Here is a 26,762-nt window from a genome sequence, read left to right as displayed (position 1 = left end):
ATACCTTGGGAAACACTGCCCTCGAAATGACTGATAGACGCATAGTTTATCATTTTTCTTGCCGCTCCGAATCCTCCATCAGCACTGATCTGGTTCTTCCTTGGCAACCCTGTGTTGCTGTTGGGTAGACGGAGGCACATGACAGCTTTCTCTTCCCCTGAAATTCAGCTCCCCCAGGTTCTAATATCTCTTCTCTAGCCTTCATGAGTATTTGGAATCACTGACTATGATGGATAGTCTTATACAACCTATGATCAGGATCCAACCATTTTTTTCCCACCTTTTCAACACAAGTATTTGCCATTCTCCAGATTTGTGGATTTTGATAATTATTGACTGTTCTGTATTAAGCATCGGGGTCACAGAGCTGAACAAGACAAATGCAGTCTCCGCCCTCATGTTTACGGTCTAGAGGGGAAGAAGGATAGTAAAAACGAAGGAATGAGTGAACTAATAAATGAATGGGAAGTCCTAGGTGCTTGGGGAGTAACTGACAGGAGCATGACCAGGGAACACACTTTTCAGAAAATGACTTTTAAGCTGAGAGCTGAAGGAGGAATGAGTGAAACAGCAAGGTGTTTAGAAAATGAGGTTGTAGCAGGACGTCAAGTGCTAAAAACAAAGACTTCCCTTCCTCCCTAATATGAGAAACCTGTGGCGGCAGGCTTTTCCAACCATACTGAAAGTGAGAACTTTTACAGTGTACGTGACCTTCAAAACCCTCTGAGGTTAGCCTCAGAATGCCGTCAAAGCATGTGTGCAGAGCACGCTGAATTTTCGCCCTGTCTGTCCTGCAGCGGTGATGGGCCAGTCTCAGGCAGCTTCTGGCCATGGGTTCTGACTGTGGGCTCAGGTCTTTGTGGCTGCACATTTGGGACTCACCCAGCCCATATTCCCCAGGTACCTCTAAGCTCAGCACAGGTGTAGAGACTGTTTGCCACCTCTGCCAAGCTCGGTATCTCTGGGGTCAGGGGAGGGAGCAGAAGATGAGACACGTGCCTTGCCTACCCTCGCTGCAGCAATCTACAGAAACCTTCTAGGTGGCAGAGCGAACACAGCTGCCTTGTACACACTGGCTGCTCTGGGTTCAGTTAGGGGCTCTGGGTTGTGCTGTGCTTGTCTTTGGTCTTTCTCAGAGCACTCTCCTTTTTAGAAGATTGTCTTCCTGCTTGAGAAGCCTAGAGAAAGCTCTGGGACAGCAAGGAGGGTGCTTGCCAAAGAAGTCAAGCCTGTCTTTTCATCCCCTCTCTTCTCCCCAGAATGGCCCCTCTGGTCCCAGAAATGCTGCCCTTCCTTGAGCTGACATAGTGAGGTTTCCCTCTCAAGAGGGTAGGGGAGGGTACAGGAGTAGGAACGGAAGACCTGGGGGTGGTAAAGGAGACTATGGGCTGAGGGAAGATTCCCCCAGCTAATGTTTGCTCAGGTCACAGCTGTGTTCACACCAGAGCACTGCATTCATTCATTCTTACATCCATTCATTCAACAAATACTCATGAACCCTTATGTGGGCCAGGAACTAAGAGAGAGGTGTGGACAAGGTGAAGAGAGGGGTGCGGCTCCTTCCCTCAGGGATATCACATTCTGGGGATGTGGGGAGGGCAGTTAATGAACATGGAGACAGATCAGTAAACAGTGATTGCTGATTGTGCTAGCTCAGTGAGGGAAGCACATAGGATCCTTTATGATACGGACTGGGAAAGGTCTCTCTGAAGAGTGGCCAGAATGGAAGCCTGAAGGAAGAAAGACAGCCCAAATGTCCCAGATGGGAGCTTGGTGAAGTCCTGGCATCAGCTTACAATGAACCTCTTTACAGCCACTGAAAATACGCTTCCAGTGCTCTCTGCAGGGGGAGTGGGCAGCAGTTAGAATTTGTTGTTGGTGTTAGCTACCGTTGAGTTGGCTCTCAACTCCCAGCATCCTCATGCACGGTGGATGGAATGAAACGCTGCCCCTTTTGAGCCATCCTCATGATTGGTTATGGATTGGACTGTTAGGATCTGAAGTAGATCAGCAGGCCTTTCTGCCTCATCCATCTTAATCTGGACACTCCACTGAAGCCTATTCAGCATCATAGTGACACGCAAGCCTCCAGTGACAGATGGGGGTGGTGGCTGCATATGAGGTGCATTGACTGAGAGTTGAACCTGGGCACTGAACTGCCAGTGCCTTCATTTGGAGATTATGATTCCCTTTTTATGAATGTTTGCACAAGAAACATCTGAAGAATTCTTGTGAAGATGATTGTTGTTAGTCGCTACTGAGTCAGTTCAAACTCATGACAACCCATGTGTGCTGAGCAGAACTGTACTCAATAGGGTTTGTAGGCAGTGACCTTTCAGAAGCAGATTGCCAGACTTGTCTGCCAAGGGACTTCTGGAAGGGTTTGAATCGTCGACCTTTCGACTAGTAGTGGAGGGCTTAAAAACCAAAACAAACCAAACCCAGTGCCATCAAGTCGATTCCGACTCATAGCGACCCTATAGGACAGAGTGGAACTGCCCCATAGAGTTTTCAAGAAGCGCCTGGCAGATTCAAACTGCCAGCCCTTTGGTTAGCAGCTGTAGCACTTAACCACTACGCCACCAGGGTTTCCTAGTAGAGGGCTTAAAAAAGCACTGATTAATAGTGCTTATCTCTGAATAATTATATTCCTGCCCATTCCAAAGAAAGGCAATCAAACAGAAGGAGGAAATTAGCAAACAATATCATTAATGTCACCTGCTAGCAAAATTTTGCTGACGATAATTAAAAATTAGCTGCAGCCAGTCATACGTCCACAGGGAACTGCCAGAAATTCCAGCGTGATTCATTCAAGAGGACGTGGAACAAGGGATATCATGACTGATGTTAAATGGATCTTGGCCGAAAGTAGAGATCCCAGAAAGATGTTTACCTGTGTTTTATCAACTACGTGAAGGCATTCGACTGGGTGGATCATACCAAATTATGGGTAATATTGTGAAGAATGGGAATTCCAGAACACTTAGTTGTGCTCATGTGGAACCTGTATGTGAATCAAGAGGCACTTGTTTGAATAAAACAAAGGGATACTGAATGGTTTAACATCAGAGACGGTGTGCATCAGAGTTATAACCTTTCACCATACTTACTCAATCTGTATGCTGAGCAAAAGTTGAAGAAGCTGAACTATATGAAGAACACGACATCAGGAAAAGAGGAAGACTCGTTAACAACTTGAAATATGCAGATGACACAACCCTGCTTGCTGGTAGTGAAGACGACTTGAGGCATGTACAGATGAAGGTAGAATCCTACAGCCTTCAGTATGGATTATACCTGAACATAAAGAAAACAAAAATCCTTACAACTGGGCCAATAAATAACATCATGAAATTGAAGTTGTTAAGGATTTCGTTCTTCTTGGATCCACAGTCAGCGTGCCCATGGAAGCAGCAGTCAAGAAATCAAAAGACATATTGCACTGGGCAAATCTGCTACAAAAGACCTCTTTAAAGGGTTAAAAAGCAAAGATGTCACTTTGAAGACTAAGGTGTGCCTGACCCAAGCTGTGGTATTTTTAATCGTCTCATAATGCATGCAAAAGATGGACAGTGAAAAAGGAAGACCGGAGATTGACTCATTCGGATTGTAGTGTTGCTAAAAAATATCAGATAGACCATGAACTGCCAGAAAAATGAACAAATCTGCCTTGGAAGAAGTACAGTCAGAATGCGCCTTAGAGGCGAGGATGGCAAGACTGTATCTAGCTTAGTTTTTGGACATGTCCTTCGGAGGGACCAATCACTAGAGAAAGACTTATATGCTTGGTAAAGTAGAGGGTCAGCGAAAAAAAAAGGGGGAGACCCTCAGTGAGGTAGATTGACACAGTGGGTGCAACAGTGGGGCTGAGATACAGCATAGGTTTTGAGGATGGCACAGGACAAGGCAGTGTTTCATTCTGTGGTACAGAGGGTCTCTGTGAGTCAGCTGACTTGATGGCACCTAACAGCAGCAATCTCTGATTGAGGGATTGTAAGTGATATTTGGTATACTTTTCTATTTTTTTTAACTGGTCAGTGAACACAACTTATAATCAGTAAAAAAAAAAAAAATTCTTAATAGGGCCTTGAGGGGCTTTGTATCTTAGGGGGAAGCGTCTCACAGGGTAGTGATACTCATCAAAGGGCCGGACATAGTAAATGTTAGCAATGTTGTTTTTGTTAATGGGCTGATTTTGTTAAAGGGATAATGTAGGGTAGCCAGAGAAAAATCGGAAATCAGTTTTGAGCTGGGCCTTAATATGGTGGGTCTCTGGCCCTTCTATATTCATTTCCTAGGACTGCCTTAACAACATACCACCAACTGGGTAGCTGACAACAATGGGAATTTTTTTTTTCACAGTTTTGAAGGCCAGAAGTCTGAAATGAAGGTGTTGGGAGGACCGTGTTGCCTCTGAAGGCTCAAGGGGAAGATCTTTCCCTGACTCTTCTTAGCTCCTGGTGGCTTCCAGCAGTCCTTGGCCAAGCTCTGCTCCACTGTCACATGACAGTGTGTGTCTCTGTGTCCAAGTTTCCCTCCCCTGGGGGCTCAGTGGTTAAGAGCGCCATTGCTAACCAAAAGGTCGGCAGTTTGAATCCGAAGCCACCGGCTGCTCCTTGGAAACCCTGTGGGGCAGTTCTCCTCTGTCCTCTGGGGTTGCTATGAGTTGGCATTGACTCTATAGCAATGGGTTTGGTTATTTTATTTTTTGGTTCTTTTCTAAAGACACCAGTCTTTGAATTCAGAGCCCACCCTAAACCATTATGACCTCATTTTAAGAACTTTATCATATCTGCCAAGACCGTATTTCCAAATACAGTTCACACTCACAGGTATCAGGGATTAGGACTTGAATGTATCATTTTGGGGGACACAATTCCATCTCTTCCACCTTGCCTCTCATTTTTTAAAATCTGAAATACAGTAATTAAAATAATAATGCTGTTATATATTGAATATTAAAAGTAAAATCCAGACAGTGTAGTATGAAGAAACTATTAACCGGATAGTGTAATCTTCCCATCTCTAACTCTGTAAGGAAGAACTAGCAATCAGATCTTAAATATAACATCTCACTAAACTTATACATGGGAAGTGACAGACACTGGTAGTGCTGTTTGATCCAAAAGGGCTAAACTTCACCCTCAGGAGACTAAACCGGACATCTAAGCATGCCAGTATAAACATCAAAACAAATTATATTCTAACCAGGAGGGAATGATTTAGGAAATAATATTGGAGTCATTATTCCCTGTCCTTGAGCATAGAATGTGACCCAGCTGGGGCTGGGCTCACCAGGACTCACAAGGACACATCGACTGGGCCCTGAGGTATAAAGACAACAGATAGGATAATCTTGGAAAATATCTTTTAGGAAACCTTTCATGTAAGCCAGTCTAACAGAACACAAAAGATTTTCCACTCTTATCTTTTTCTATTAGCATTTAGTAAATAGAAACTTTGTTGGACCAATGAGGACCCTCCTGACTGTTGTTACGGAAACCTGTACCAGTGATTGTTAAGAAAGACGATTCAAGTAGGATCACCGTTTCTAGTCAGTCTGTGAAAAGATAAAGCTTTCAATGGTTTTGCCCATTTTGTAATGACTCTGTAATATTCTTTGGACTCAGGCAGACGTGGCTCTGGTAGCGTATTTGTCCATTTTCCCACTTTTGTCTATTCTGTAATATTTCCTTGTACTCTGGAAGATGTGGCTCTGGCAGCATGGTTTGCCCACTTCTCACTTTTGCATTTTTGAATATATGCTGAATAAAACTTGTTTTGCTTAAGAAAAAAATATATGCATATATTTTTTCTAACTAACCACAGGAAACAGTCTGATATCCGGAAAGCAACAAGGATTACACACATTATTATATAAACCAGCACACAAAGGTTTAAAACAGTTTTGAAAATGAAGTTAGCTGTCTTGAGTCAAGGGAACAAAAAAAGTCAGTCCGTATTGACCGTTTAGAATCTCTAGAGATGGTGGGGATCTGTTGTAGTGCAGCTACATACAGTACAGTTCGGTTTGTTCATTTTATTTCTAGCTTGTAGTTATTATTTGGAGCCCTGGTGGCACAGTGGTTAAGAGCTCGGCTGCTCACCAAAAGGTCAGCAGTTCAAATCCACCAGCTGCCCCTTGGAAACCCTAGGGGGCAGTTTTACTCTGACCTGTAGGGTCACCATGAATTGGAATCAACTTGTCAGCAATGGGTTTGAGTTTTTTTTTGAGGTAGTTATTATTTAAAACAAAAATAAACTGTGATCACAAAAGTAGGTTTCGTCAGGTGGATTTTTTTTTGTTAACTCCATCACAGCCACCTCTCCCTGTGCTCCTGCTTGCTCATCTGCTCATTTCTAAACCTACCTATGGCCCAGGTACTTCCCTGGCTGGCTCAGGTGGTAAGGGGCTGGCAGCTGGTAAGCCAGGGAAGGAGAGGGGAGTTGTCAGGAAGCCTCTGCCCACCCCTCCTCCCCCATTCATCTGTCCATCCTCCCCTCACCCCTAGCCTTTCTGCTGGCCCCACTGATGCTGCCCCTGGCCCTGCCAGGCTGGCTGAGGGGAGGGTCACCTGCCTGGCTGGGCTCCTGCTGCCTGTGCTGGCTGCAGAGTGCCTGCCAAGTGCCTGCCTAATCCAGGGAGAGCTTTACATGCCACCCCACACAGGCTGCTCTTTTGTTTCTGAAATCCAGGCCACACAGCAGAAGGGGCTGGCTTCATGCACCAGGGCCGCTGTGGCCTTCCAGCAGACTCAGGTCAAGAGTGCTTGGGGAGGAATGCGGTTCCTTAGAGCAAAGCCTTTGTAATGAATGCCTCTTCGCCCACCCCAGTTGGGTTAAGGATGTAATCAGCCAGACTCTCAAACTAAACAGGATAAGCACGCTGGCGTCCCACATGGTTGGTTATGTGCCAAAGAATCGCACTTCTGTGGGTGATGGAAAGAAGCTGAGGCTCAGGGCTGCTAATTCCAGTTCGTTTGGGAGACTCTGAGGAGGACACGTGGTGACCCCATGTGGGTGGAGTAGAACGGCTCCATAGGGTTTTCAAGGCTGTGACCTTTGAGAAAAAGATCACCAGGCCTGTTTCCTGAGCCATCTCTGGGTGGGTTTGAACTGCCAACCTTTCAGCTCGTAGTTGACTCACAGCAACTAACAACAACAACAAGGTGGAGGACTCAGTACCTGGGTGGGGCAAGCGGTTCATGCACTCGGCTGCTAATGGAAAGATTGATGGTTTGAGTCCACCCAGAGGTACCTCAGAAGAAAGGCCTGGCAATCTACTTCTGAAAAATCAGCCACTGAAAAAGCTATGGAGCACAGTCCTGTTTTGACATACATGGGGTCGCTACGAGTCAGAGTTGACTAGTGATCTGGAATGGAGGACACGCTGCTAAGTAGGTGTCCTTTCCTGCAAACGCGCCCCGACCATAGCCGCAAACCCTAAAGTTGAAAGCTTTATCTCATGGTACTCAAGGCAGGTTTCTGGACAAAGAGCCTTTGACAGAGGCAGGTAAACTCAACTTCTCTGAAGGTTGGTTGCCCAGCTTGAGGGGAAGGGCACTGATGGTTGTTGACTTGCTGTTAAGTACTTTACATTACCAGATACTTGTACACAGTGTGGCCCCATTTTCCAGATGAGGACACTACGGTTCAGAATTCACATGCCTGAGGCTGGTAATAGCAGAGATGAGATTAACCCCAAACTGCATAGCTTCACAGCCTGTGCCAAGCTGCTCCTCTGTGTATGGGAGGGGGCAGGGACTCCCTTGTATTTGTTCTTTTGTTACTCATTGGATGTTTTTTCAGCACCTAACTCTGTGCCAGGCACTATACTGGGCACTGGGCCAATGGTGTAAGCAAAATAGACATGGCCCCCGCTTTCTGGACCCTGGAGCCTAGCAGGAAAGCAGGAGGAGACCCATAAATTAATAAATATTTGGCTGGGAAGAACATGTGCTAGGAGAATAAAGGGGACCTGGTTTGGAATGATGGGGGATCAGGGAAGGCCACCCTCAGGAAACTACTTGCTGTCGAGTGGATTCTCACTCTTGGCAATCCCATGTGTGTCAGAGTAGAACTGTGCTCCCTAGAGTTTTCAATGGCTGCTTTTTCAGAAGTAAATTGGCAGGCATTTCTTCCGAGGTGCCTCTGACGTGGACTCAAACTGGCAACCTTTTGGTTAAATGTCACATCCTAAGAGTGGAAGTCCCTGAGTGGTGCAAATGGCTAACATGCTTGGCTGCTAGCCAGATATCTGAGGGATGAGCAGAAATAGGGATGAAGAGCATCCCAGGCAGCTTTCATAAATGCTGCCCACCCTTGAGATTATCCTTTTCCCAGAAGCCTTACTTCTTCTTTACACGTATTGCTGCCCACTCCAACGGCCCTTTATGTTGATGCACCATGGCTTCCTTTGAGAATCTGTTTGGAGCTATGGCCCCTCTTCCCAGGAAAGAGTACAGAGGGCAAACTTTGAGCATGGCGCACAAGGGAAGATCTGGAAGGAGCTGAGCTTGGCTGAGTTGAGGGGGAGGGAAGTCAGGACCTTGCATAGCTGACTTGTTGTGTTTAGGGGTTTTGAACTGTGCTGATGAGGGCACTGCAGCCTGGGGTAAAGGTCAGTTGGGTAATTTGCAGCAGCTGCTGGCTGCGGGACACCAAGGATCTGTGATTATGGTTGGCTTCTTGTCAAGGGCCTGAATTTGCAGCCCTGTACTTAGAAGAAATACCCAAGCAGCCTGCAGTCTTGTGGGGGACCTGGAGCCCCACGTTGTGTAACAGAACGAAAAGTTGTTGAAACTCAGTATCTTCGTATACAAACATAAGGGAGACAAAATAATTTATTCTGCCTTTGGGCACCTCCCATCAGCTAGGCTCTAGGGCTTCCAAGATAACTGAGTCCTGGCCTGGAGACTCCGTGGGGAAACAGACCAGAAGAAAAGGGATCATACAGCGTGAAATCTCACCTCAAGCTTGGTTCCCACCAGGAAGGCCCCCACTTCCCTCAGAGTTGCTGCAGACTTTCACGGTGCCCTGTAGCCTTCCTTCCTGGTGTTTATCACCTTGGAGGATTCTGTGTTGTCTTATTTGATCTCCATCTCCCTCTTACTGGACTGTTCACTCCACGAGGGTGGCCGATGTGTCTTTTTTTTTTTTTTTTTTAATATTTATTGAGATATAATTCACATAACCATAAAATTCATGCTTTTATAGTGTACAGCTCAGTTGTTTTTAGTATATTCACAGAGTTTTGAAACCATCATTGCTATCTAATTTTAGAACATTTTCATCACTCCAAAAAGAAATCCCATATCCATTAGTAGTCACTCCCCATTCCTTCCTCTCCCCAGCCCCTGGCAACCACTCATTCGCTTTCTCTTCTATTGGATTTGCCTATTCAGACACCAGGTATAAATGGAATCATACAATATGAGGCCTTGGCTAGCATCTTTCATTTAGCATAATGTTTTCAAGGTATATCCATGTTGTAGCATGAATCAGGACTTCATTTCTTTTTTTAATTGTGGTAAAATAGATATAACATAAAATTTACCATTTTAACCCCTTTAAAGTGTACAAATTCAGTGGCATTGAGTACATTCACCATGTTGTACAACTATCACCACTCTCTTGTTCCAGAACTTTGTATCACTCCATTAAGCAGTCACTCTCCCCTTTCTCCCCAGCCCTGGCCAACTACTAATCTGCTTTAATGTTTCTATGGATCTGCATGTAATTTCCTATCAGTGGAATAATATATCTATGTGGCCTTTCATGCCTGGCTTCTTTCACTGAATATAATGTTTTCAAGTTTCCTTCATGTTGTAGCATGTGTCAGTACTTCATTCCTTTTTATGTCTGAATAATAATCCTTCGTACGCATATACCACATTTTGTTTATTGATCTGTTGATGGACGTTGGAGTTGTTTCCACCATTTGGCTATTGTGAATAATGCTGCTATGAACATTTGTATATGACTTTTTGTGTGAACATATTTCAGTTCTCTTAAGTATATACCAGACAGCAGAATTGCTGGATCGTATGGTAACTGCCAAGCTGTTTTTCAGTTTTCCAAAGTGGCGGTACCATTTTACATTCCCGTCAACAATTTATGAGAGCCCCAGTTTCTCCACATCCTCACTAACACTTGTGAATGTCTGGGGGCTTGTTTCTGTTTTTAGCCATCCTAGTGAATGTGCAGTGGTGTTTCATTTGTGGCTTTGGTTTGCATTTTCCTAATGGCCAGTGATGTTCAGCATCTTTTCATGTGCTTATTGGCCATTTGTATATCTTCTTTGAAGAAATGTTTATTCAGTCTTTTGCCCGTTTTTAAATTGGATTGTTTGTCTTCTTATTATAGTTGTAAGACTTTTAAATATATTCCAATATGAGTCTTTTATCAGAAAGATGATTTCCAAATATTTTCTCCTACTTTGTGGGTTGTCTTCACTTTCTTGATGGTGTTCTTTGAAGCACAAAAGTTTTTAATTTTGAAGTCAGTTTATTTTTTCTTTTGCTACTTCTGCTCTTGGAGTCACACCTAAGAAACCGTTGCCTAATGCAAAGGCACAAATATTTACTCCTGTTTTCTAAGCGTTTTAGAATTGTAACTCTTAAATTTAGGTCTGTGTCTGTCTTATTCAAGGTATCCCCAGTACTAGAATAATGCCTAGCATATAGAAGGTATTTGATACTTATTGAGTGAAATGAATTAATTAATATCTCTTAAATGAGTGAATGAATGAATGAACAAACCATTGAATGAATGATATCTCCTTTCAGTCCCAGAACTGTTGCTAGTTAAACAAAGCCCTAGGGTTAAGAGAAAGGTGTTATACAGAGGAAGGTCTCCCATTTGTCTTAACCTCATCCCCAAGGAATCTGCTAGATTAGTGAGCTCTCACCTTTCCTTCTCTGCCAACTTCTCCTTTCCTGTTTTTCCCTTAGTTTTGCTTCTCTTTAATTTCCTATTTGACAAAATGTGGCCAACACATTTCCTTAACAGATAGTGTCTGGTCTACTTCAGTTAAATTGTACATGTGGTAGATATTTAAAGAAAACATGTTCCATCATAAAAATATTTGTTGGTTTGGTTTTTGCTGTTGGCACTTCTTGTGTTAGACAAATAAATTCAGATAATACAGTAGCATATGTATCATGAAGTAAAAGTCTCCTCAAGGAGAAAGTATCAAGATGTCTATAGCTTAGTTTCAGAAAAAAGTATGTGTGCATGTAGAGAGAAAAGGCCAAAGTCAACAAATGGTGAATCTAGACAAAGGGTAGTTGGAAGTTTCTTATACTAGTATTTCAATCTTTTTTAGGTTGAATTTTTTCTAAAAACGCTTACAGTCCCACTCAGAGGGAATTAAGCCGTGGGCCTTGGGAGGTGGCTGTGTACCAGGTGCTTTGCATAGTTTTCATTTAATCATCAGCTACTGGGGAGGAGGTGTCCCTGGCTGGTGCAGATGGTTAGCATGCTCAACTGTTAAGTTGGACGTTTGAGTTCACTAAGAAGTGATTCAGAAGAAAGGCCTGGTCAATCTACTTCCAAAAATCAGCCATTGAAACCCCTAAGGAACACAGCTCTACTCTGACACACTTGGGGTTGCCATGAATCAGTCAACATGAAGGCAGCTGGTGGTGGTGTCTCAGATAGCAAACCTTTCCGCAGTAGATAGCTGGCTGCTTCGGAGCCCATTCTCTCGTCTATAATTATGTAGACCTCTGTGTTCTCCTAGGGCTGCCTTAACAAAATACCAGAAACTGGGTGGCTTAGAATGGCAGAAGTTCATTCTCTCACAGTTCTGGAGGCTAGAAGTTCTAAATCAAGGTGATGGTGGAGCCATGCCCTCTCTAAAGGCTCTGGAGAAGATCTCTTCCATGCCTCTCTCCTAGCTTCCAGTGTTGCCAGCACTTCTCAGCTTGTAGATTCATCACTGGAATCTCTGCCTCTGTCTTCACATGGCCTTCTCCTCTCTTTGTGTCTCAGTGTGTCCTCCCCTCTTCTTATAAGGACACTGGTCATTAGATTTAGGGCCTGCTCTATAATCCAGTATGAACGCCAACAAATTACAGCTGCAAAAATTTATGTCCAAATATGATCATATTCATGGGTACCAAAAGTTAGACTTAACATAGGTTTTTGGAGGACGCAATTCAACCACAGCAGCTCTTGATCACTTTCTGATCCTGTGCTTGGTGAGGGTGGTTGGGAGACAGTCCAGGAGTTTCTGGAATAGCGGGGCTGCCATCCTGGGACTTGACGGTAAACCAACAAGGGCCTAGAGGTGTTTGTTGCCTACTAACCAGTCAGCAGGCAAGCCCCGATGCCTTGCTTTCCTGGGGCACCTGACTCTCTTTGGAGGCAGCCCTGACCCTCCATCTGCCCCACCTGTCCCGCAGGAACTGAAGCTGCCTGCCTTCCGAGCCCACTCTCCACTCCTGAAGAGCCGCCGGTTCTTTGTCGACATCTTGACCCTGCTGAGCAGCCACTGCCAGCTGTGCCCTGCAGCTCGGCACCTGGCCGTCTACCTGTTGGACCACTTCATGGATCGTTACGACATCTCCACCTCCAAGCACCTGTACACCGTGGCGGTCTCCTGCCTCCTGCTCGCAAGTAAGTGGAAACCCAGTCCCTTGTTGGTGTGGTCACCTCCCCTTCAGCGTGCCATGTTTTCCCAAATCATTTTACATTTCAGTGATTTTTGCTTGTCATCTTCATTCTTAGCTGAGTGTGGACTATATTAATAACTAAAAAAAAAGTTTTTAGCATCTACAATGTATCAGGCTAAGTGCTAAGGATTTTTGCAGCTGGATCTTAACTAATCCAAGCAGTGACCCTAGGAGACAGGTGTTCTTAGTATCCCCATTTTACTAAGGTATAGAGAGGTTAAGAAACTTACTTGGGGTCACCCAGTAAGTACATTGCAGAGACAAGATTTGTACCCAGGACTGCATGATGCCAGATCCCTGTCTTAAATCCATGTCCCCTGTTCCTGGTACAGGGCCTCTGAATGAGCTGAGAGGGAACCCAGCAGCCACTTTTCTGAAGGTGTTTAGAAATGGGGCTACTTGATTTGGGCCCAAGTCGGACCAGGCCTGGGCATAGCCCTCTTGGGGTTTGCATCTTCCAAAGAGACCTCACAAAAAACACAGTATCACTTTGACTATCTGTTTGCTTGGTAGGGACTACTGTATCAATATTCTGCTACTCTAGTGATCTGCTGTGCTATTCTGCTGCTTACAATTCCCTTTGTGGACAATTGATCTCTATTTGCCTGGAGCAGCAGAAGAAGGAGAGTCAGGGATAGGAGGAGGATATGGAATGTGTGGCTAACTGCCTCCTTGAACAACTGCCTCCTTTGCCATGAGACCAGAAGAACTGAGTGGTGCCTGGCTACCATTACTAAACATTTTGGTCAAAGATTCTGTAGAAGAATCCTGATGGAAAGGGGGAAAATGGAAGACAGAATTTCAAATTCTCATGGAATCCAGCATTTCTGCAGCCATGGAGCCTTGATGAACCCCCAAAACTGTTGCCCTGAGATAATCTCTAATCCTTAAACCAAAAATATCCCCTGAAGTCTTCTTAAAACCAAACAATAGTTTAGCTTAACTAATAAAGAATGCCTGCCTTGAGTATTGTGCTCTTTTAAGATCTGTCTATATGAGATCAGATTGACAACAGCAACTCAAAAGATTAGATAGGAACCTTAGCGGGGGCAGTGAGTTTGTTTTAGGTGAGAAACAATTTGGAAAAAGAGGGTGGGATGGTCACACAACTTGAAAAATATAATCACTGTCACTGAATTGTACACGTAGACACTGTTGAATTGGTGTATCTTTAGCTGTGTATATTTTCAACAACAAAAAATAAATTAAAAAAAATTCCCCCTGTACTTTATCAACAGCCTTAGAATAAAGACCAAACCTACTTCTGTGCCCTCGATGTCTGCCTCCCTGGCTTGATGCCTCTCTCCTCTTTACTCCCTGGGTTCCAGCCACATTGTCCAAGCCCCATCCTGTTTCAGAATTTTGCACATGCTGTTCCATCAACCCAGAGAGTTTCCAGCTTCCTACTTCTGCCGACTTTGTCCTAGTTAAACATTACTCGAACCGTACATTCCCCCAAAAGCCTTCACCGCTGTACTGGGCAGATAATGTCTCCCTAATACACAGAGTCCCATGGCTTCGTGTGCTTTTAATTAACATCACCTCCCTGACTAGACAGTTCCAGGGAGAGAAGGCAGCCTGGAGCATGGTAAGACCTCAAAAATGATATGTGGAATAAATGAAATAAATGGGGTGAAGGGTCCCTAAGAGCTGGGCTTCTGCACGTCTCCAAGTTGTCCTTAGTGCGGAGAATTCAAATGCCCCACATTCCTGGGGCTTGAGGCACCAGCTGTAATCATGAAATTTCTCTCATTTCTAGTATTTTATCCTTAAAATTCAATCAGTGTTCTTAAGAGATACTGTCAGGTTCCTTTTTTTTTTTAAATCCAGCCTGACATGCTGTTCCCTCCTATTAGAGAACTATCTCAGCTTCATTCCACCGTAAAGGCCACCTCCTGCAGGAAGTTATCCCTGATCTATTCAGTCAGAAATCATTTCTTGCCCTTAACACTGAAGCACCTTGTTAATCATAATCCATCCCTCCCATTTTGGTCCTTTTAATTTGTACAATGCATTTCTATAATGAATTCCTTTTTTTTAAAATAACTCTTCAGCATCCCACTCTCCCAACCACTGTCTACTTTTGTCTTTGATGCATTTGCCTATTCCAAGTATTTTGTATCAGTGGAATCATACAATATTTATCCTTTTGCATCTGACTTATTTCACTCATAATGTTTTATCAGTAGTGTTTTCAAGGTTCATCCATGCCATAGCATGTATCAGAGCTTCATTTCTCTTTATGGCTTAATAATATTCCATTGTATGAATATACCACATTTTGTTTATTTTTCTGTTGGTGGGCACTTGGGTGGTTTCCCCTTCTGGGCTATTGTGAACAATACTGCAATGAACATGGGTGTACAAGTATCTGTTTAAGTCGCCGTTTTGAAAAATACAAGCAACTTTTACATTCTCCTTCACAGTACATCATTGTCCTGTTTCATTAATCCTAATCCTTCAATCCCACTAATGCTGTGGGAAGATGGCGCCCGTTTTCTCCTGTGGCTTTGCCTCCTCTTGGCCCGAGACCAGGAAGCCCCAGGGGCACAGTTACCCAGTGCAAGGAGCAGGGCTTTAGCGTTTTCAGAATTTAGGCTTGTTTTCTACCCTGGCACCTTCCACCTGTTGTTGTTTGTCATCCCTTTGGCTGCTTGGTTTTCCAGCTTCCGAATTTGTGACATTTCTTTACCTTGGGCCAGCTGGATTTCACATGTTATACAGAAGACCTCGACTTGTTGGGAGTCTGGCCTCTTGGTGTTTCAAAGTTCCAAGGCAATGTCCAGCTCCTTTTCCTCTTGAGAAGAGATGCAGAGCTCGTACAACGTTCATGTGAGTGGGGGATAAAATGAGCATCACATTTCAGGAGGCCCAGGAGAAACCTGCACTGTGGTCTTTGGCCTGCTGCTGTCTGTGATCTGTGGGCTACATCGCCGCCTGCTCAGGGAAGGGGAGTTATATTTCCATGGGGCCACGGGGCTCTCCCCAAACATCTGTCTGGGGAGCTGGTACTTGAGACACACACTGGATACTCCTTTGTGCTGCTGCCGCTCTGGCAGAAGGAGAGCTGTTCAGACGGGCGGCAGACGCCCCCATGCACATGCTGAGAGCAGCAGCCAGCGTCATGCGGGCAGCAGGAGTGGACTGCTCAGGGCACCCGCCATATGCTCCGGAGGCTCAAGGAAAGAAAGGTTTCCATGACAGCCTGAAAGCCCATCCGTCCCTGTCTCTCCTCTCCCCAGGCCAGCTGTGCAAGGGGCTCACGTTGCCTCTGAGAGTTTTGAGTTCTGCTAATTCAGTACCAAATTATTGTCAGATAAGAAGGGCTGCAGGTTCTTCTTGCCCCCACTTGCCAGTTCTCAGGCTTTTAAGCTGCTTCCCGGTAAGGGTCTGTCTTAGTTATGTAGTGTGCTGTTAGAACGGAAGTACAACAAGTGGATGGCTTCAACAAACAGAAGTTTATACTGTCAGAGTTTAGTAGGCTAGAAATCCAAATTCAGGGCGTCACCTCCAGGGGAAGACTTTTTTTCTCTCTGTTGGTTCTGGAGGAAGGTCCTTGTCATCAGTCTTCCCCTGGACTATGAGTGTTTCAGTGCAGGGACCCTAGGTCCAAAGGACGTGCACTCTTGCCCTTCTTTCTTGGTGGTATGAGGTCCCCCTGTCTCTCTGCTCGCTTCTCTCTTTTATATCTCAAAAGAGATTGACTTAAAACACAACCTGATCTTGTAGATTGAGTCCTGCCTCATGAGCATGATTGCTGCTAATCCCACCTCATCAACATCATAGAGACAGGATTTACAACACACAAGAAATTCACATCAGATGACGGAGTGGTGGACAATCACACAATACTGGGAATCATGGCCTAGCCAAGTTGACAGGCATTTTAAGGGGACACAATTCAGTCCATAACAGGGTCTTTGAATAGCCTCCTGCTCTCATGAAAAAGGGAGTTCTCAAGGTCACACAGCTTGGAGTTTTGCTTTTGCCTAGTTGATGCTGCCTGGACATGAGTGGGCTGTTGAGTTCTCAGCCCCAGGGTGGAGAATGGGAAAGAAAGCCAGAAAGGCAGACCAGTGGCCATGGCCTTTTTGCTGGGGTAACCAGTTACCATGGAGTCTGTTCCAGCTCACGACAACCTCATATATGTCAGCATAGAACTGCGCTCCATAGGCTTTTCAGTGGCTGATTTTTCCAAAGTAGATTACCAGGCCTTTCTTCCAGAGCACCTCTGGGTGGCCTGGAACCTCCAGGCTTTGGGTTAACAGCTGAGTGTGTTAACCATTTGCACCACCCAGGGGCCCCTTTTGCTTTGCTAGGATAGCATTGTCCAAATGTAAGACCTGATGAAGGAGATGTGGAGTTTGGGGCTGCGTAGTCTGGAGACTTGTGATTTTGCTGGGCCCTTCTTTCCCCCAACTGCCTACCCAGGACAGCATTCAGCCAAGTGTGATAGTGGTCGTTTGGGGGTGATGGGATTCCGTGTGCTTTCTTCCTTTTTTTTTTTTTTTTAACTTTTTGGATTTTTTTAAATGAATATATAAATTTTATGATTATGATATAAGACATATGAGGTACATCTTCAATTTTTAAAATCCAAGAGGTGCAGAAGAACCTAAACCAGAAAATCAAATGCATTGCCATAGAGTTGATTCCAACTCATAGCAACCCTATAGCATAGAGTAGAACTGCCCCATAGGGTTTCCAAGGCTGTAATCTTTATGGAGGTTCCGCGGAGTGGCTGGTGGGTTTCACCCTAAACCCACAGTCCCATTCTCACAGTTTAGTGTGTGTCCTTCCAAACCTGTCTGTACTTCTGTGTTTTCATAATTGTGACATGTGCTCATTTATAGGGGAAAAAAATGAATCATAGATTATACCCATATAAACTGCCCAGGAAACGAAATTGCCAGATTCTCCACTTTCCCTTTCTTTTTTTCCCCATCTAATCCCAATTCCATGTAATTTCTCTTTGCAAACTTCTATTTTCTTTCATTGCCACTTCAGCAAGCACCCCCTCCCTGGGAAAGCAGTGCAGGGTTGATTTTCTCTGGACTGTGAGTGCTGCCAGCCCTGGCTGATGGTATCTGGTGAGTGGAAGGCACTGGACCGTTTCCTCAAACACAGTGAGGGGAACAAGTCCATCTATTTCTTGGGGTAAAGTTCTGAGTTCCGGTTTTTGTAGGAGAGGCCAAATCCTCATACAGGCCTTCATCTCAGGGTCCTGCATCCTCCTCCCCAGAAGTGGAAAGAGTCAAGCAGAAAGGTGGCCAGATGGCCTTTCTGCAGAGTAGAGAACCCTTCTGTGGGGGCCTGCCCTGTAGAGCAGGGTGCCTCAGCCCAGATGAATCTGTTGTGTTGCGAGACACTTAACCTGTAGGAAGGTGCATCTCCTTACCGTAGAATTTTATTTTTTTAGAAACAGTCTGTTGTCATTAGGTGCCATCAAGGTGATTGTGACTCATGGCGACCCATGTGACAGAGTAGAACTGCCCCATAGTGTTTTCTAGGCTGTAATCTTTACAAGGGCAGATTGCCAGATCTTTCTTCCCCAGATCTGTTGGATGGGTTTGAACTGCCAACTTTTTGGTTAGCAGCTGAGCGCTTAACCATTGCACTACTAAGCCTTCTTACAAATGGTCTACTTGTAAAATGAGCTTCAAATAATAAAATAAGAATCTGCCCATCCCACTCTCCAGAAGTAACTTCTGGGAACAATTTCTTATATCTTCTTCCAAAATGAATCTATGAGCCATTGGGTGGTGCAAACAGTTAAGCAATCGGCTGTTAACACAAAGGTTAATGGTTCAGATCCACCCAGAGCCAGCTCAGAAGAAAGGCCTGGCAGTCTACTTTAGAAAGATCGTAGCTATTAAAAAAAAAATGTATTTTTCTAGAAATGTCCTGTGCATATACAAATATAATTGACACAAGTGAGTTCGTGCTGAACTTGCTTTCTTCATAGTTCCATAGGAAACATCTTCCCATGTCAGTCCACGTGGAACTCCCTGATTCTTTTTATTGACTGTGGAGTCTTCCATATTGTAGACACACTGGCATCTATTTAACAATTCCTCTGTTAGTGGGTCCCTGTGTGTTGGAATCGACTCAACAGCGATGGGTGGATCCGATGAGCGTTCAAATTATGTCCCCCCCCCCGCCCCACTGCTGAGAGCAGTGTGACAGCAGCTGTTCTTTTTGTTTTGCACACCTAGGTGAGTATGTCTGCAAGATAAATTCCTAGGCGTGGGATTGTTTTTGTCAAAGGGTGTGCGCGTATAAGATTTTGATAGGTAGCGCTAAATTGCCTTGCAGTGGTTTACCTCAGCTGACAGCAAATGGGAACCCTTTTTTCTTAAATTGAACCTAATTTCTGGGGGCCTTTGGAGCCACTCTTCTCCTGAATGACAGACTATCGAAAGAGTAGTGTCACTTCCCCATCCGGGCCCCTCGCCAGTGTCCACGTGTTGCTTTTCTCCTGTGTCCCCAGTGGGGAATGCATCCAGGATGCACAGACAAGCAGTGAGTTCTCAGACCAATAGCTTTTAGGGCTCCTTAAGCCGGAAATCGATAGACCCGTCTCATAGGGCAGATTCCAATAAAAGCTGTTGCCTGCCTGGTACTCGAACCTGGAGGTGCAGGAGATTCCAGGAGAGGCCTGCCTTCCTGCTAGTAAACCCCCCTCTCACTCTGTCACTCACCCCTTACTCCTCTCACTCACCCCTTCTTTCATTATGTGGCAACTGTTGCTTCTAAGAAACAGCTTCTTTTTGACAGCAGGGCAGAGGGGCAGGATGGGGTCAGCCCCTGTTGGAGATTTCGGAACCTTGAAAGCAGCCTTAATCCCTTCTGGTAGACAGGATGAACTAATGAGCTGCCTTCCTGCCTGGGGAAGCTGTGCACACCAGCTTCCCCGCAAAGCAGAGAATACTGTAACATGCCTCCAGGGCTGCAGTTGTAGGCAGCGGATGCAGAGGAGGCGGGTTTCCCAGGTGGCCTTTTTCAGGGGTGTGTTTCAGACAAAGCATGACATTTATTTATAGAATTAAACCCAAATCTGCAAGGAAATGTGGCCGCCCCTGCGCAGACTATGGTTTAACAGCTCCTTGCGTCTCATGCAAGAGTGGCCAGGAGAAATATATTTCCCCCAGTCCGTAGCAGCATTTAAAATGTGTTAACGTTTCGGAAATCAGCCTAGGTCTTGGATTCAGTGTGTGCACTTAATGTGACAATATTTCTTCCTCCCAAAAGCTGCTACAGAATTGATGGTGCATCTTCTTCTAATCAGTGGCATTTTAGCAACAAGAAAATAAGGTGGGCTGGAAAGGGTGGTCCTCTGTGTGAGTGCCACACTAAGCAAATCCGGGCACGGGCTCGAATGTCATAGCAGAGTGAGCCGAGGACATGGCTGTTTTCCATTTCCTGTTCCCATCTCCGCAGATTGGCAGCCTTAGAGCTGTTTCTAAGGAGAGATTTTGTGTGAACTGCCTGGCAGACGTCTGGCTGGACTGGAAACTCCTTCATTATACAGTGTGGCTTAGAAAGTCTGGTGCTGGGTCCTGTTTTCTAGGGTCTGGGGTTCTTGGCTCTGCATATTTTTTAGGGAGGATTTAACATGCAAAAAAAAAAAATTTTTTTTTTTTTTTTTTAACATGCAGTGTTCAGGGAGTCCCTGGCCCCACACAGGTAAATCTTTGAAAAAACGTTTATTTGACCCTTAGAGCCATGCCACGGGAGAAAGATGTGGCAGTCTGTTTCTGTAAAGGTTACAGCCTTGGAAACACTATAAAGCAGTTCTACTCTGTCTTACAGGGTTGCTATGAGTCAGAACTGACTCAGTGGCAGTGGGTTTGTTTATTTTTTGTTTTTAATGCCAAACAGGAGCCCACGAGTGGTACATATGGTTAAGTACCCACTCACTGGCCAAAAGTTTGGCAGATCCAACCCACTCAGAGCACCTCAGAAGCAGGCCTGGCAATTTGCTTCCGAAAACGCTACGGAGCAGCTCTGTTCTGCACCCATGGGGTTGCCATGAGTTGGAATCAACTTGATGGCACCAGCAACAACATATGCTCGGCATGGTGTTTGGCTGGGGAGACAGTGGTGAATGGAGGGAATGTCTTTGATCCCCCTTGTTGAAGATGATTCATCCCGTACTTGTAAACCTGCTATGTGCCAGGCGTGTGCTCAGTGCTGGGCAGTCAGTGGAGTGCAGACCAGATCAAGTCCTCGCCCTCAAGGAGCTTACATTCTGGAGGCTTCTCCTAAAAAAACTGCCTTCAAGCCTGGCCTTACCAACAGGTCTCTGGGCATGCGCCAAGAGCAAGCCAGTCGCCCTTCTAAGAAGATCAAAATGTCCTTGCTGTTAGCAGAACAGTCTGGCTTACACGGTTGAAAGATTACCAGGACCTTGACGTCAGGCACCCCATCTGCTTTCTACGCGGTATGAAGTTTGGCTGTTGGGAGCCAGGCGTTTGTATTTTCTTTTTATTTACTATAACCTTGAGCCCTCTCTGTAGTGAATATCTGTGTCTTAGAGCCCCTTATTCACCCTGTTACAGCCAGGATTGCATTATGCCATCCTCCTGTTAGTGCTGAAGGCTGCGTAGGAGGAACTCTAGAGTCCTTGTTCATGAGGCCCCTCATTTCCTGAGAGAACCCAGATGGAGGATGTTTTAGATTGTAACTCTTATTGCCTTGGTTAACAGACTCAGGACCTACGTGGCTTGGAGATTTCCCTCAGCTTTGGGGACTGACCCTTGGTCTCAGCAACCTACCTTGCCCTGGCTTCGCATCACCTGCTCAGCATTGTCATTTGTGATAGGACCAGGAGGGCAACTTCAGTTGGGTTTAAAACCAGTTTCAAACACGAAGGAAATATGCTGTCTGGGTACGCCCCTGGGTGGTGAGATTAGAGATTATTTTCATTTTTGGTATATTTGCCTGTATTTTCAAGGTTGCCTTCCAGGAGCCTGTCTGGCCTCCTCCACCTCCCGAGTCTCAGTTTTAATTGCAAGCATTTTGGTGTCTAGACAGGAAACGTCTCTTCCTTGTCACTGACATTTTGGGGTTTCTGGGATTCTTCTAGGAAAGTCTGACACCTCTAGACTTCTGGGCACTTGTGGAGCAGATTCATGCAGGGATATCCTTGGGCCAGGGCATACCCACATGCTGGAACATTCTCTGACAGTTGCTCTGCCAGTTCTGGCTTCTAAGTTCCCATCAGTGACATTTTGCCTTCTGAGGGGTTTAGAATGTTTTTCTTCAGCAAAAGAGTGATGTTTGTTCCTTATAGAAAATTAGGAAATCAAAAAAGTAAAAAGACCAAAATAAAAATTACTGGCAATTTCACTACATTTTTCTCCCTATAATCAGAATGTTGGTGGGCAGGGCCGGGGCAAACCCAAACCTCAGTGATAATGGAATAGCTCTGTGTTTGAATGCATATGCCAGCCAGGTTACATGGGTTTACTCATTTAATTCTCAAAACAGCCCCACAAAGTAGGCAGTGTTATTTTTTCCATTAGCAGAGGAGGAAACTCAGGCCTAGAAGTTAAGATTACTTGCTGGGGAGTGGTGTGGCTAGGAGGGGGTCCCAGGTGGTCAGCCCCTGAGCCCTTGCTCTCAGCCACTACGTAAGAGTCTCCTTTGTCCCAGAGCCAGACCACTTCCTTCCTTGGATGTTGTGGGAATATTCACTCCGGCCAGGGGATGGGGAGGTTGCTGGGACACTTCTGGGTCCTCTGCCTTCTGAGCTGGCAGTGGTACATTTCAGCTGACCTGGATGAAAACACCAGCCCTCAGGATGGGTCTGATGTCTGAAAGAAGCTCTCTTCCTGACCTCAAGAAGAGCGGCCAATTTTGACTCTTCTCCATCCACGCCTTTGGCCCTGCAACCCAGGAGGGCTCACACTCTGCTTTTCTCGAAGCCCCATCGGGCCAGTTCAGAGGCAGCCCCTGAAGGGTCAGGAATAAGCGTCTGCAAAGCAGTGGTGCCAAGCCTTCGTTTGAGGAGAAAACTCCTTTTCTCTTCTCAGGGCAGTCATATGGGACTTGGCCTGGCCCTGGAGGCTAGTAGTGGACACAGTCCTCAGCCCACAACACCTGCTTCTAGACAGCTGTAGACAGTATCGGTGAGACTATCTGGGTCACTTGTAAAGTGGAGCACAGAGAACCCAGGGATTTGCTGGGGCGGCTGCTGTATGAAGGCATTCCACGATTGCTTAATCCAGGAACAGGGACATCCTCACAGCCAGAAGGGAAGCCGAGGCATGACCCCGCTGGCTAAATACCACCTCTGACCCGGGAGGCATTTTACAATTACCTCCTGAAGAAAAAACCACCCACCAATCTCACCTCTGGTCTGTATTACGAGAGTTGAGCTCAGGAATTGATCAGCCTGCTGGATTTGTACTTGCTTTCACTCTTTCCTTCCTTCCTTCACTCGGTATTTATTGGGGCCCACTCCTTTTTTTTTACTCTTTGCCAGAGACCAGAGATGCAACCATGAACAGGATAGCCTTGTTTGCAGAGGGGAAGGAGGAGGCACTGGAAGCAAGCTTTTTTTCCCTTTCTTTGTTTCCTAGGGAACCACAGCCAGGGGAGCTCCCAGGCCACACCGAGTCTACCCAATAGGTCAGGTATGGCTGATTTTGGAGGTTAGTTATCTGGGACATTTCCTAACCTTGGGGTCCCCAGAGGAGCCAATCATGGAAGCAGGAACAATAGCAGGTCTTTACGGGCAGAGTGGAAGGGTGGTACTACTGAGCTCCCTCCCTCAAGGCCCGTCACAGCTTCTTCCCTTCTTCAAAGACCACAGAAGCACTGCCTTTTAACTGGAAAATTTGCTTGCTCTGTCCCTGGGTTTTTCTCTCCCCCACATCACATCCCATCCAAAAGCTAAACTTTCATTGCATCTGTGATTGTGATTATGGGTTTGGTCCTGAATCAGTCGCCATCTGTGAGTTTGTTGTGCTGTGGTGACTTGCTTGTTGCTATGATACTGGAAGCTATGCCACTTGCATTTCAAATATTAGCAGGGTCACCCATGGTGGATAGGTCTCAGCAGAGCTTCCAGACTAAGACAGACCAGGAAGAAAGGCCTGATGGTCTGCTTCAAAAGTTAGCCAGTGGAAACCCTGTGGATCACAGGAGAAGAGAACATTGTTGACTCATTTGCTTTGAACACGTCATGAGGAGAGATCGACAGCTAAAGAAGGACATCGTGTTTGGTGAAGAGGCCCAGTGAGGGAAAGGGACTCAGACATGCCCACACTTAATGAGACTGGGCAACATTTTGTTCTGTTGTATGTGAGGTCACCGTGAGTCCCAGTCAGTTCAACGGCAGCTATCTGTCTGTCCCGAATCAAGCAGTGGCTTATAAAGAAGAGCACAGTAGCCAAAAAGTGGAAACAGCCTACATACCCATCAACTGATGAATGGATAAATAAAATGTGGTACATGCAACGGAATACTACCCAGCTATAAAGGGAAGTAAAGCCCTGATGCGTGCCACGACATGGAAGAACCTTGAAAACGTTATGCTGAGTGAAATAAGTCAGACACAAAAGGTCAAATATTCTGTGAGCATACTCATACAATATAAATATCTAGAATAGGCGAGTGTATACAGACCTGTTGAGGACTAAGGTGTGCCCGTCCCAAGCCATAGTATTTTCAGTCTCATATGCATGCAAAAGCTGGAAAAGGAATAAGGAAGACCGAAGGAAAATTTGACACCCTTGAATTGTGGTGTTGCTGAAGAATATTGAATATCCATGAACTGCCAGAAGAAAGAACAAATCTGTCTTGGAATAAGTACAACCAGAATGCCCCTTAGAAGTGAGGATGGCGAAACTTTGTCTCACAAACTTCGGACGTGTTGTCAGGAAGGACAAGTCCCTGGAGAAGGATGTCATGCTTGGTAAGGTAGAGGGTCAGCGAAAAAGAGGAAGACCATCAATGAGATGGATTGATACAGTGGCTGCAACAATGGGCTGAAGCATAAAAACAGTTGTGAGGATGGCGCAGGACTGGGCAGTGTTTTGTTCTCTTGTCCATAGAGTCGCTATCAGTTAGAACTGACTCAGCAGCACCTAACAACAAGAACATACAGACCTAAGACTATTAGTGGTTACCAGGGGAAGGCTAAAGAAAGGGAGATGACTCCTTTATTACAGAAAGTATCTTGCTGGAGATTCACTCCTTTGACTTAAATCCTACCATTGGAAAAAAAAAAAAACAACATTGCCATTGAGCCGATTTCTACTCATAGTGACTGTGTAGGACAGATTAAAACTGCCCTATAGAGTTTCCAAGGAGTTCCTGATGGATTTGAACTGCCAGCCTTTTGGGCTAGCAGCCATAGCACTTAACCACTGCACCACCAGGGTTTCCTGTCATTGGAAGAAGAACTTAAAATAGCAAGCAGCATGAGTCGAGGGGAGGGATGTAAAGAAGGGCTTAGATTAATGAGAAAAGATTGCAACTGGTCTGACCCACAGCCATGGGAATTCCTGCACCCAGATAGATAGACTCATTAAGGGGACTTTGTGGGGTTGCAGAGGTCCTTGTGACTTTATCTGAGGTTTCCTGCTTGTGCTATAAAAAGTAATGGACTTTGGAGTCATTTATTCATTCGTTTAAAAAAAAACTTGCGTATTAACTTTATGCTGTGCTAGTTGAAGGCAATCTATGTTCTGTAAGATTGGCCATTGTCTCATGGAGCAGACTTCCACACTTTTTTTACTTTTTTATATTTTGCTTTGTCCCTTACCAGATGGGTGAGGGGGAGGCAAGTCATTTAACCTTTCTGAGCCACCGTTTCCATGTGTGCAACACCACCAACCTCACAGGGTTGTTAGAGCATTAACTGGAGGACCCCTTTGTTGAAGGCACAGTAAGAACAGTACCCAGAAGCTCCCCCCGTCCCTGGGCAGTAAAGTGAGGGGTGGCATGGGACCTTCCTTTCCCCTGAGAGCCAGCAGCAGGCCTGGGTTGCTGAAGAGAACAAAATGTGGAAACACCCTGCTCCCCTGGAGCTCACGTCTGGGCGAGTGGATTCTCTGCCCCTTGCTAACCAGGAGTGACATAAGGAAAGTCTCACCTCAGGTGGGGGCCCATCTAGGAAAGACTTTGGGCCCCCCGCACCAGTCTGCCTCCCTCCCTGGCTGTGAGCCTTGAAACTCCAGCAGAAGGGTCAGAGTTCAGGGTCACCCTACAGGGGAACGAGGGTGGGGTAACTCTAGTGTCCACTCTGGGCAGTCAGCACATCCTCTTTGTACCCAGCCAGTGGATTGGGTTGGGTAGGGGAGACTTCTTTTGGGCTTATTTTCACCCCTTTTTCAGAACCTGTAAGAAAATGTCTTCTAGTATCAGCCACCAACTCTACAGTTCACCTATACTCAACTCGCAGGACTCTGTAAGATCTCAAGTCAAGGTGCAAAGAATACCGTGTTCAATGAATAAATCCAGCAACAGCAGCTGCTAACGCTTATGGAACACCTCCTACCTGCTGGGTCCTGTGCCATTTACCTAAGATATTTCAAGGAGCCCTCCCTACCCACCCCCACACGGTACCGGTTTCTAACTGATTGACCAAAAACCCAAAACGAAACCCACTGCCATCAAGTCGATTCCGACTCATAGTGACCCCATAGGGCGGAGTCGAACTGCCCTACAGGGTTTTCAAGGAGCACCTGGTGGATTCGAACTGCCGACCTTTTGGTTAGCAGCCAAACTCTTAATCACTGCACCACCAGGGTTTCCAGTGATTGCCCAAGGACACGCAAATTATAACAGGGACCGAGAATTGGAAACAGGCACCTGAGCATGAACTTGGGGCCCCTGGGGAGGCATTCTTTCCTGTTTCCGGTCGGAACCTCCCAGGAATGCTGGCTTTCCGGGTCATGGGGCTCCATAGCCCTCGTTAACTCTCCTCAGGACAAAGCAGTAAATAATGCTTGGCAGGTTGCGTTTAAATTGCCCTGCTCTGCCTCTCCTGGTGGCCATTTCTCTTGGCTCAGAGAAAGGAAAAATCTGAGGAGAAAAGAATTAGCATCAGAAAGGCCTCCAGTCAGCCCAGCA

The 26,762-nt window shown here is 45.7% G+C and overlaps 1 protein-coding gene across 1 annotated transcript in view; it reads left to right on the top strand.

Moving 5' to 3' along the window:
• The window catches only part of CCNJL (cyclin J like), a 63,043-nt gene that overhangs the window by 22,612 nt on the left and 13,669 nt on the right, over positions 1 to 26,762 (top strand). The window contains exon 2 of the mRNA XM_010592275.3: positions 12,408 to 12,621. Coding sequence (XP_010590577.1) covers positions 12,408 to 12,621 — 214 coding nt within the window. The remainder of the gene's footprint in view (positions 1 to 12,407; positions 12,622 to 26,762) is intronic.

The sequence above is a fragment of the Loxodonta africana genome, chromosome 2, assembly GCF_030014295.1.
Source record: "Loxodonta africana isolate mLoxAfr1 chromosome 2, mLoxAfr1.hap2, whole genome shotgun sequence".
Classification (NCBI taxonomy): Eukaryota; Metazoa; Chordata; class Mammalia; order Proboscidea; family Elephantidae; genus Loxodonta; species Loxodonta africana.
This window is presented reverse-complemented; position numbering and strand designations above follow the sequence as displayed.